The sequence below is a fragment of the Polyodon spathula genome, chromosome 17 (assembly GCF_017654505.1).
Source record: "Polyodon spathula isolate WHYD16114869_AA chromosome 17, ASM1765450v1, whole genome shotgun sequence".
NCBI classification, from domain to species: domain Eukaryota; kingdom Metazoa; phylum Chordata; class Actinopteri; order Acipenseriformes; family Polyodontidae; genus Polyodon; species Polyodon spathula.
In genome coordinates this window covers 36,046,134-36,057,183 of record NC_054550.1, presented here as the reverse complement: position 1 = coordinate 36,057,183, position 11,050 = coordinate 36,046,134, and the positions used below count along the sequence as shown (strand labels likewise).

The 11,050-nt window shown below is 43.7% G+C and overlaps 1 protein-coding gene across 4 annotated transcripts in view; it reads right to left on the bottom strand.

Moving 5' to 3' along the window:
• LOC121329807 (echinoderm microtubule-associated protein-like 1) overlaps positions 1-11,050 on the bottom strand; it is a 63,606-nt gene that overhangs the window by 2,430 nt on the left and 50,126 nt on the right. For 3 of the 4 annotated variants that reach the window (XM_041275652.1, XM_041275648.1, XM_041275650.1), the window contains 13 exons: positions 10,933-11,002; positions 10,070-10,180; positions 9,364-9,459; positions 8,744-8,878; positions 8,381-8,480; positions 7,796-7,950; positions 6,693-6,818; positions 5,199-5,330; positions 4,495-4,562; positions 1,969-2,057; positions 946-1,043; positions 447-534; positions 26-121 (listed from right to left, as the gene is read on the bottom strand). In XM_041275652.1, coding sequence (XP_041131586.1) covers positions 26-121; positions 447-534; positions 946-1,043; positions 1,969-2,057; positions 4,495-4,562; positions 5,199-5,330; positions 6,693-6,818; positions 7,796-7,950; positions 8,381-8,480; positions 8,744-8,878; positions 9,364-9,459; positions 10,070-10,180; positions 10,933-11,002 — 1,364 coding nt within the window. The remainder of the gene's footprint in view (positions 1-25; positions 122-446; positions 535-945; positions 1,044-1,968; positions 2,058-4,494; positions 4,563-5,198; positions 5,331-6,692; positions 6,819-7,795; positions 7,951-8,380; positions 8,481-8,743; positions 8,879-9,363; positions 9,460-10,069; positions 10,181-10,932; positions 11,003-11,050) is intronic. The other variant, XM_041275649.1, reaches the window with a different exon arrangement.

The window sequence follows — 11,050 nt, the reverse complement described above, 5'->3', positions numbered from 1 at the left end:
CTGGAAATACTGCAGCCTCACTTACCAAATACCTGGAATCCTAGAGTGCAGGTACAGGAGGCCCATTCGATATCTCGGGTTGCTTCCACACTGACTACTTGCTTGCATGCAGATGGGACCCCTGTGCAGCAACAAGGTGCAACAGCATTAATTACATCCAGTTCTCAGTGGCTTCAGTTGGCTAGCTATTAAATGTACATAAACTGCACTTGTAAGTGATTCTGCTCCTATGAAAAATATTTGTATTTCCACTATATCAGCAACTGTTTGTACAGAAATCAATGTGCTTTGCTTTTCCACACACATTCCATACATTTGTTGCCTAGAGAAGAATGAGTAATCCTTATACAGGAAAAGTACTTCCTTTTTTATATATACATAATTTGAATTTATTAAAGCAAAATCAATACATGGGTTCAATAATTCAACACCTGAATGTCACTTACAGTACAAGATCTCATAGTCTCCTGAATTAGACATCAGATACTGGGAGTCAACGGACCAGTCCAGGTGAGTAATGAAACTGGAATGACCCTGAAATATAAAGGGATAAACAGATGCAATACTTCATAGATAGAGCGAGACTCAACAAGCCCTTACTCGCCTGCAGCTTTCCGAGTGTGCCCTGGAGTGTGCATGTCATTAGAGACTACTCTGAAACACTGCAGACACAAGCCTCTTGCCTGGCGAGGTCTGCTTTCATCTCTCATCGTCTAGGATGGGTTTAGTTGGGACTAATTAGAATTAGTGCTGAAGATCAGAAATGTACAGCCAGTAGCATAAGCTCATTGAAATACTTCAATCAACATGACACTGGGAATGGCAGATTAGAATCCAGTATATGAGGAAACTAGCAGTATAATAATAATAATAATAATAATAATAATAATAATACGTGGTGTTAAATATCTTTCCATCCAATTATTCCAAAGTTGAAAAGCTTACTGAGCACTTCCCAACTCTGCTGTATTTTCTGCCGCTGTCGCTCACTCCGTAGATATAAATGTAACTGTCATGAGATCCAATGGCCAAGAAGTGCCCATCTGCAAACAGAGACAGAAGTGAAGGTCAAAGAATGCCCCACAGGGCCAGTGAAGACCAGACTGATCCAAGTTAAACATTTACCTGCCATCTAAAGTGAAGGGAATGTTGAAGGATTCTGTGTAATGACAGTGTTCTAGCAGAAATAGCCAAGTGCGATTGAATTGCCACATACATTATGAAGTAATATGAGAAGATACTGATTAAAACATTCTTCAGGGTTTGCAGAGATCAGGCTGGGGTAACCCCAGTCCTGGAGTGCCCTTCTACACCAGGGTAACCAGGTGCAAGCTTTAGCACCGGGACGAAGGATTTGTTGGTTCATTTAAACAATTGAGAACATGGGTGCCACAAAGATTCAATTCAAGATCCTTCAAGAAGCCGCTTGATGAGATTCTGGGATCAATAAGCTACTGACAACCAAACGAGCAAGATGGGCCGAATGGCCTCCTCTCGTTTATAAACTTTATTATGTTCTTATTTCTATTATAGCAGCACCATAGCCATGAACCGGTCAGGAAGGGCCAGAGTTTCCTTCTGTTAGAGCAGGGTTTCCCAACCCCGGTCCTGGGGCACCCCCTGTGCCTGCTGGTTTTCATTCCAAGTGAGTTCTCAATTACTCAATTGAGCTATTCATTAGCTTAGTTAAACATTTTTAGTTGTTCTCAGCTTTTAAACAGTTGGAGATTTCAAGTTTACTATACAATTTTATAAGTAACCTGAAATTGGCAACTTTTTTTGGAGCTGAGAACAATTAAAAAGGTCTAATTAAGCAAATTATTAGTTCAATTAAGGGTTGAATTTACTAAGTTTCTTTTAGATTGGGAATCCCTGTGTTAGAACATCATACAGGCTGTATGAGAGAGGACAGCACTCTTCAGGTAAACCCCAAACTGAAATGTGACGGTGAGTTTCCTGCCACCTAACCTGGTGAATAGCGCATAACTGACAGCTGCTCACTGCCATCTGTGTGAACTGTGACCAAGTCCTTTGTCTCTGTGTCCAAAACTAGCCACCTGTGACAAAAACGTGGAGAGAGTTGAGAGGTAAGAGAATGTGCAGAAAACACTGCGGCAAGAACAAAGCAATATGACAACCAGAAAAGCAAGTGCCTGGTGCAACTCAAGCATGCATTCACCCCTACTTCTATATCTTTATATATGAGTCCCTGCACCAGAGTGTTTTCCCTGTGCATCTCTTACAGTGCCTGTAAAGGACCAGCAGGCAGTATCTGAGCTATAGATCTCTTACAGTGCTTGTAAAGGTTCAGCAGGCAGTGTCTGAGCTACAGATCTCTTACAGTGCTTGTAAAGGACCAGCAGGCAGTGTCTGAGCTACAGATCTCTTACAGTGCTTGTAAAGGACCAGCAGGCAGTATCTGAGCTACAGATCTCTTACAGTGCTTGTAAAGGACCAGCAGGCAGTATCTGAGCTACAGATCTCTTACAGTGCTTGTAAAGGACCAGCAGGCAGTATCTGAGCTACAGATCTCTTACAGTGCTTGTAAAGGACCAGCAGGCAGTATCTGAGCTACAGATCTCTTACAGTGCTTGTAAAGGACCAGCAGGCAGTATCTGAGCTACAGATCTCTTACAGTGCTTGTAAAGGACCAGCAGGCAGTATCTGAGCTACAGATCTCTTACAGTGCTTGTAAAGGACCAGCAGGCAGTATCTGAGCTACAGATCTCTTACAGTGCTTGTAAAGGTTCAGCAGGCAGTGTCTGAGCTACAGATCTCTTACAGTGCTTGTAAAGGACCAGCAGGCAGTATCTGAGCTACAGATCTCTTACAGTGCTTGTAAAGGACCAGCAGGCAGTATCTGAGCTACAGATCTCTTACAGTGCTTGTAAAGGACCAGCAGGCAGTATCTGAGCTACAGATCTCTTACAGTGCTTGTAAAGGACCAGCAGGCAGTGTCTGAGCTACAGATCTCTTACAGTGCTTGTAAAGGACCAGCAGGCAGTATCTGAGCTACAGATCTCTTACAGTGCTTGTAAAGGACCAGCAGGCAGTATCTGAGCTACAGATCTCTTACAGTGCTTGTAAAGGACCAGCAGGCAGTATCTGAGCTACATATCTCTTACAGTGCTTGTAAAGGACCAGCAGGCAGTATCTGAGCTACAGATCTCTTACAGTGCTTGTAAAGGACCAGCAGGCAGTATCTGAGCTACAGATCTCTTACAGTGCTTGTAAAGGACCAGCAGGCAGTATCTGAGCTACAGATCTCTTACAGTGCTTGTAAAGGACCAGCAGGCAGTATCTGAGCTACAGATCTCTTACAGTGCTTGTAAAGGACCAGCAGGCAGTATCTGAGCTACAGATCTCTTACAGTGCTTGTAAAGGACCAGCAGGCAGTATCTGAGCTACAGATCTCTTACAGTGCTTGTAAAGGACCAGCAGGCAGTATCTGAGCTACAGATCTCTTACAGTGCTTGTAAAGGACCAGCAGGCAGTATCTGAGCTACAGATCTCTTACAGTGCTTGTAAAGGACCAGCAGGCAGTATCTGAGCTACAGATCTCTTACAGTGCTTGTAAAGGACCAGCAGGCAGTATCTGAGCTACAGATCTCTTACAGTGCTTGTAAAGGACCAGCAGGCAGTATCTGAGCTACAGATCTCTTACAGTGCTTGTAAAGGACCAGCAGGCAGTATCTGAGCTACAGATCTCTTACAGTGCTTGTAAAGGACCAGCAGGCAGTATCTGAGCTACAGATCTCTTACAGTGCTTGTAAAGGACCAGCAGGCAGTGTCTGAGCTATAGATCTCTTACAGTGCTTGTAAAGGACCAGCAGGCAGTATCTGAGCTACAGATCTCTTACAGTGCTTGTAAAGGACCAGCAGGCAGTGTCTGAGCTACAGATCTCTTACAGTGCTTGTAAAGGACCAGCAGGCAGTATCTGAGGTAGTGAACTGGAGGTATCAGGAATAAAGAATTTAAACGGGAAAAGTTTTAAGAAAACTCCCCTGACAACTGGAGGAACTGAACTTTGATTTGATTCAACTATTTCTATATAAAAAGTAAATCCTAATAGGCTCTTCAGTCAAACTTTGTTTTAACAATGGCTAAAGGGACAGTGTGAAAATGTCCACACAACCCAAAGTGAGGTACAGAGCCTAATAAAGTGACCAGGCAGCCTAAAGGAGCTTCTCAAAAGTGTCTTCAATACATTGTATATATTTCTGCTGTATATTATATACACTTTACACAATGTTTTCATTACTCCAATTATGGATTTTCAAGACTATAAAAAAACAGACATTTTTAGATTAAAATAATTATAGTTTTATGGCAATTCTAATTTATGATGAACTACACTCTCCATTAGAAATAATACATTTCCAGCATTCCACAGTGTGTGTATATCTGAGTGGCCAGCAGGTGTCCCCCTTGCCCTAGCTTTCTGTTCTGTCTAAGAAGAGAGAGGAAGGGAACACTGAACTCATGCAGCATACCTCCCAGTCTGCGTTCCTATAGCGACAACGGCTCCACAGGAATGGAAGCCACCTGACTGGGCTGCGTCCTGCAGAGAGCAAGGAGAGAAGGGTTACTACAGTGAATACCAGAGAGGGGGCAGGCCACACACACAGGACTAGTCTGCAAGGAGAGAAGGGTTACTACAGTGAATACCAGAGAGGGGGCAGGCCACACACACAGGACTAGTCTGCAAGGAGAGAAGGGTTACTACAGTGAATACCAGAGAGGGGGCAGGCCACACACACAGGACTAGTCTGCAAGGAGAGAAGGGTTACTACAGTGAATACCAGAGAGGGGGCAGGCCACACACACAGGACTAGTCTGCAAGGAGAGAAAGGTTACTACAGTGAGTACCAGAGAGGGGGCAGGCCACACACACAGGACTAGTCTGCAAGGAGAGAAGGGTTACTACAGTGAGTACCAGAGAGGGGGCAGGCCACACACACAGGACTAGTCTGCAAGGAGAGAAGGGTTACTACAGTGAGTACCAGAGAGGGGGCAGGCCACACACACAGGACTAGTCTGCATACACAACCCACAAACCCTTCTGCTAATCAATACATTTATTTACTTAAAGATAAAAACCTGCGGTACATTACTTGGGTTTCGGGTAAGGGTACTGTTGGGTTAGGGATAGTGTTGGGTTGAGCTGGGTTAGAGTAGGGTTAGCGTAGCGGTGTACCTCCATAGTCTTGCTCCAGACAGGGTGGTGAGAGGAGGAGTCCCAGAGCGTGACGTGCTTGTCGTGGCCACATGTTAAGAACTGGGGTTTAGATGGATGCACTGCCAGGCCCCAGAGCTCGTCTGTGTGCCCCTGCAACAGCAATCACAGCAGATTAACAACACACTTTTATTTTGGTTTATTTTGATGATTATTTTTGGAGAATTACAGATTGCTACATGTTTTGTAAGGACCCGCATGCACTCATCGCGTCCGTCTGTCCGTCTGTCTGTCCGTCTGTCATGCCGCACTATACATGGAGTTCAGAACCAATCTTCACCAAGCTTCTCTCATACACTTTCATCCTACTAATGTTCTGGATTGCAATCGCCTACAATCTGATACTCGTGGTTTAATACAAATATTGTTTATCCTTGTTATGTGATTATGAGCACCCTGTCTGTGTGCATGCACTGGTTTGCATGTGTAAGATTATGAGCACCCTGTCTGTGTGCATGCACTGGTTTGCATGTGTAAGATTATGAGCACCCTGTCTGTGTGCGTGCACTGGTTTGCATGTGTAAGATTATGAGCACCCTGTCTGTGTGCGTGCACTGGTTTGCATGTGTAAGATTATGAGCACCCTGTCTGTGTGCATACACTGGTTTGCATGTGTAAGATTATGAGCACCCTGTCTGTGTGCATGCACTGGTTTGCATGTGTAAGATTATGAGCACCCTGTCTGTGTGCATGCACTGGTTTGCATGTGTAAGATTATGAGCACCCTGTCTGTGTGCATGCACTGGTTTGCATGTGTAAGATTATGAGCACCCTGTCTGTGTGCGTGCACTGGTTTGCATGTGTAAGATTATGAGCACCCTGTCTGTGTGCATGCACTGGTTTGCATGTGTAAGATTATGAGCACCCTGTCTGTGTGCATGCACTGGTTTGCATGTGTAAGATTATGAGCACCCTGTCTGTGTGCGTGCACTGGTTTGCATGTGTAAGATTATGAGCACCCTGTCTGTGTGCATGCACTGGTTTGCATGTGTAAGATTATGAGCACCCTGTCTGTGTGCATGCACTGGTTTGCATGTGTAAGATTATGAGCACCCTGTCTGTGTGCATGCACTGGTTTGCATGTGTAAGATTGGGAGCACCCTGTCTGTGTGCATGCACTGGTTTGCATGTGTAAGATTATGAGCACCCTGTCTGTGTGCATGCACTGGTTTGCATGTGTAAGATTATGAGCACCCTGTCTGTGTGCATGCACTGGTTTGCATGTGTACGATTGGGAGCACCCTGTCTGTGTGCATGCACTGGTTTGCATGTGTACGATTGGGAGCACCCTGTCTGTGATCATGCATTGGTTTGCATGTGTAAGATTAGTCCACCCAGGGAGTTTTAAAGTCATAATTTCTTCTGAACTATAACTGCATTCAAGTCATTTCAGCTGGTGCAAGCCAGTTCCACTTTTCTAAATAAGCTTCCGTCAGTTAGTGCAGATCTGTTTACCTGGGTGATTGGGTTGAACTCCCCATATAATGTGCCTTGAAGGACGTAGTTTCTGGTTGTGCCGATAAGAACACACTCTCCTTTACTTTCAGCCACTGTCCGGACAGGTCCGTATGGCTCAGGAATCTGTGTGGGGAGGGAAGAAAGGGGCACTTGGTTGAGCAAGCATGCAGAACTACACTAGGGCACTGAAATGTATCCATAGAAAGCTTGAGTAATCAAACAGGTCACCAGGTTTTAGGGTAGCAACTACTCGGCTCTGGAGAGTGAGCTACACACTGAGCTGGACCGGTCTGGGTTCGCACCCTGCGCTAAGCAGGCTGTATGGACTGCATGTACTGCACACAGCCAGCAGGGGGCTGCTCTGGAAGCACAAGCCTTTGGAAATGCTGTTTCATCCGAGTCCTATTTTTGTCTGGTTATTTTTACACAGGAAGTGAAATGGAGGGACTGCCTGCTACGCTACACAGGTTTATATTCTCTTGCATACCGTGTCTGACCAGTCTGGCTATTTTTTTTTTAAAGTGATTAGCACCAGCTGCTCTTGGAAATACGATCTACAGTACATACTAGTCTCTGTTGAACCACTGCAGTTAGCCACTGCTTTTCTCCTTTCAAGAACCTTTGGCAACAAACAATGTGCAACAAAAGAAAACATTTGTGAAGCTACAGTGACTAAACTCTTTACACCCTGAAGCAGTACCTGTCAGCTGAAAACCTATCTTCATCTTATTAATGTGCCCACATCATGAGGGTCAAAGTGTGTTTGGAATTACAAAAGCTCTTTTGGGTTCTAGAACAGTGGTTTGAATTCTAGAACCCTATTTAAGAATGTTTCGGTGGTTCTTCAGCCTCTCTAGGGCATTGTGGCAGTCTGCAAAGAGGTCTAGTCACAGAACCTTAAGGAAGCGCTATAAATACCCTCAAATGTTTTTAATAGGCCAGTGCCTCATATTAGCCAATCTGAGTGCTGGAATCCAATTATCTGATTAGATGCAAACCCTAACAGACTGTTTATTCCAGGAATATTGAATTGCAGCACATGCACAGCAATGTGTGCAGCGGTGTGGTTTCAGACCTCACGCGCTCACGCCGGCTCTCACCTCAACCTCCTGTATCTTCTGGTAGTTCCCATCCCAGGAGACCAGCTTTCTGTCTTTCCCACCGCCTGACACTAACGTGCCATTGCGTAACATGCAAAGTGCAAAAATGCCACCTTCATGTGCCCCTTGAATAGCACAGCTAATCCTATTAGTACCTGCAAGACAAACAGCAAAGGAGTCACAAAGAACGAAAGCCATGCTTCACCTGACAAGCTGTAACAGTGGAGGGGCCATGTTCAAATGACCATGTTCGTATTCATTCATATAACAGAATTTATAAATGACTATCGAAAAGTTATCATGCAAAAGAAACCAATGTATACAATACGTCTGAAATAAACAGCACACATTCTGCTGTTTAATAGGTCATTTGATGAGGTCCCGGGAACCGAAAGATTCTTTTTCCTGTAATATAGTACTAATTATACTTCAGTTTTCCAGCTAATTCAATATTCAAACACAGCTTGAAATGAATATTCGAATGTGGAAAGCCTGGGTTGGTCCCAGCACTAAACATTGTGAGATGAGGGTTTGTAAGACTTATTTGCTCCCGCTCTGTAGACCAGGGCACAGCTCTGCATTTACCTTTCCCCCACACCAGGATGTTCCCACTGGAGTCCCCTGTTATCGTATCCCCATTTTCCGAAAATGTCACACACAAGACGAACTTGGGCTTCTCTTGTTTCTGCAAGAAATAGAAACATTTACAGAAATGCATTTTCTACTACCTAGGGGCTCAAAAATAAACCCTAAATACAAAACCTCTCCAAGGCTTAAATGCATGGAAAAGAATGTGGGCTAGGTGGTGCTGTGGGTGAATTCACTAGCCTTTAACAGATGCATTTGAATCTAAATATTCGAGCATCAAGAAAAACTACACATTGGCATATTTATTTTTGCTGCATATTATCTAGTTTTCAATAATGTAATTTTTTCCCCCCTTTATACCTCAAACAAGCCTTGCTTCTTAACTAAAGAGCCGTTTTCTAAGGTCCAGAAGTACAGGTGAGATTTTCCGCAGGTCACTATGATGTTGGTGTCTGTCGGGTGGAAATCTGTTGCAAACACAGCTTCATTGGAACACTGGAGACAAACAGAACAGAAGAGGAAGAAAGCAGAGAACACAATGAGATTTCAAACAGCTCACACTGAACATCAGACAGGAAAACTAATAGCATAACTGGAGAAAAAAAAGCAAATGCAGGACTTGCAATTCGATTTATTGTCACATAATGAAGTTAACAGAACGGAATTATGTTGCAGACTATGGAAGGGAAAGAGAACGCTTGCAGTTACAGTATCTCTTTCTGTTGCACTAATTATAGATGGAATGAGAGTCTTGTGATGACAGCAAAGTCCCAGCTTCAGGCAACCGAGTCTCATGCATATTGCTAGGGATTAGGGGTAGTTTTTTAGCCAATAAGCTTGTGAGCTGACAGGCCACTGACCTATCAGAATGCAGGTTAACCTGTCATCCAATCAAAAAAGCTCCCAGGAGTATCTACACTTATCTGCTGTCGCAGATCGTTTTCAGCGGTCACATTCTGTTTTAAGACACAATGGAATACCTTGACTTCAGCGAGCCTCTCCTCTTTCTGCCAGTCCCACACAGAGAGAACATGATCATTGGAGTCGTCCACTGCACAGAGATTGCTGCCTCCGTTCTGCGAATCACACGCTTTATTCATTCGTCTATTGATTTATTAAAGGTTATTTATTCAGTCCCCTGAGATGCAAGCACCTCCTTTGCAGGGACATCCAGAGACACAACTTCACATCACTGGCAAATCTGTTCATTTATGTCCATAATAAATCACAGTAAGAATATGCTACACAGATATGCATGATTACTGATCTAAGGTGTTCCTAGTAAAGACAACCGTCCTTAAGAAACGATTACCTGAAAATCGATTCTTCTCAGCATAAAGTCCAGTTTATTTATGTTTGCTTCATGCAAAAGCATTCTGATTAAGGAACTGATTAATAAATGTAATTGTTTTATTCTAGAGAGCTTACCAGAGAGCTGGTGGCAGGGTCTAAAGGAGTCTCCTTTCTAAGTTGGAGAGGGAACATAAAATCAAAGGATGAGGGGACCCTTTTGGTCCACCCTTAACACTACTTTTGAGTTATCATGAATACATTGAAATCTGTTGCTAATGAGACGACAGTTGAAGCTTCACTTCCTGCAGGGGAGGGCAGAATCAACTTCCGGTATATTTATTGATTGATTTTTACGAGGAATACATATTCAAAAAGTGAAAAAGCTGAGCTCACGGATTTTGAGAAGGCGATGCACGTCACTGCCCGGTCGAAGAAGCCCATTCCGAGCACGTGGAGCGTGTTCAGGCTGACCGAGTCCCAGACTCGCACATGAGGGGACAGCTGCTGTGGAAGGTAGAGTCAGATCAAGGGTCACTGCAGTGTTTTAACATCTTTCTTATCAAGAGCCGTCTTCATACAGCAGGATCTTCGCTGACTGACTGACCACATGAGCTGTCAGCGAAGAAACTGCACTCTGTTCTGGAGCACTGTGAAAAAAAACTAAACAGGGATCCTTCATAGGACTGATTTCCATGAAGACGCACCACATTGTTTCCAAAGAATCACTTTCCTTGTTTGTAGCAACAGGGAGATGCAATACTTTTATGCTTCTGAGTTTTGTCAGAGGAAAATAAAAAAAAAAGAAATCTCACTTTCGCATTTCATCTCACCTTCACCTTGCTAAAAGATACAGAGCTGTATTTATAAAGCATCTGTGTGCCAGTAAAGGCAGAGGGCTGCGTTCACTGAATATGATCAGCGATGCATTAAACCAAGAGAACTGTGGCTTTATTAAATGGATTTGCAAAGCCCCTGGAACATCTAGGTTCACACTGTGATTGCATTGCTCTTAAAAACCTTCTAAATACATGACAGGAGGAAATTGTATTATATTAACGGCAGCCTCGTAACACATGGTCTGCATTACACATCTCCCAGACTCAGCGCCTTAGAGCAAATGTAAATGCTGAAACGCACTCAGCTTGCCCAAGCAAGTGTGACTGGTTTTCTACTCTATTCTAACAGAATACAAGTCTTGATGTTTTTTTTTTTTAGCAGGTTTCGTTTTCTTCCCTCTTGAATGAAGATTCACTTACTTTTCCATCAGACGATGTTCCGGCAACCTGCCCTGTTGCTATGGTGATTTTATCAGGGTGGACTGCTAGGCTGTAAAAAAAAGAAAGAAAGAAACACATGCCAATGACTAACCAAAAA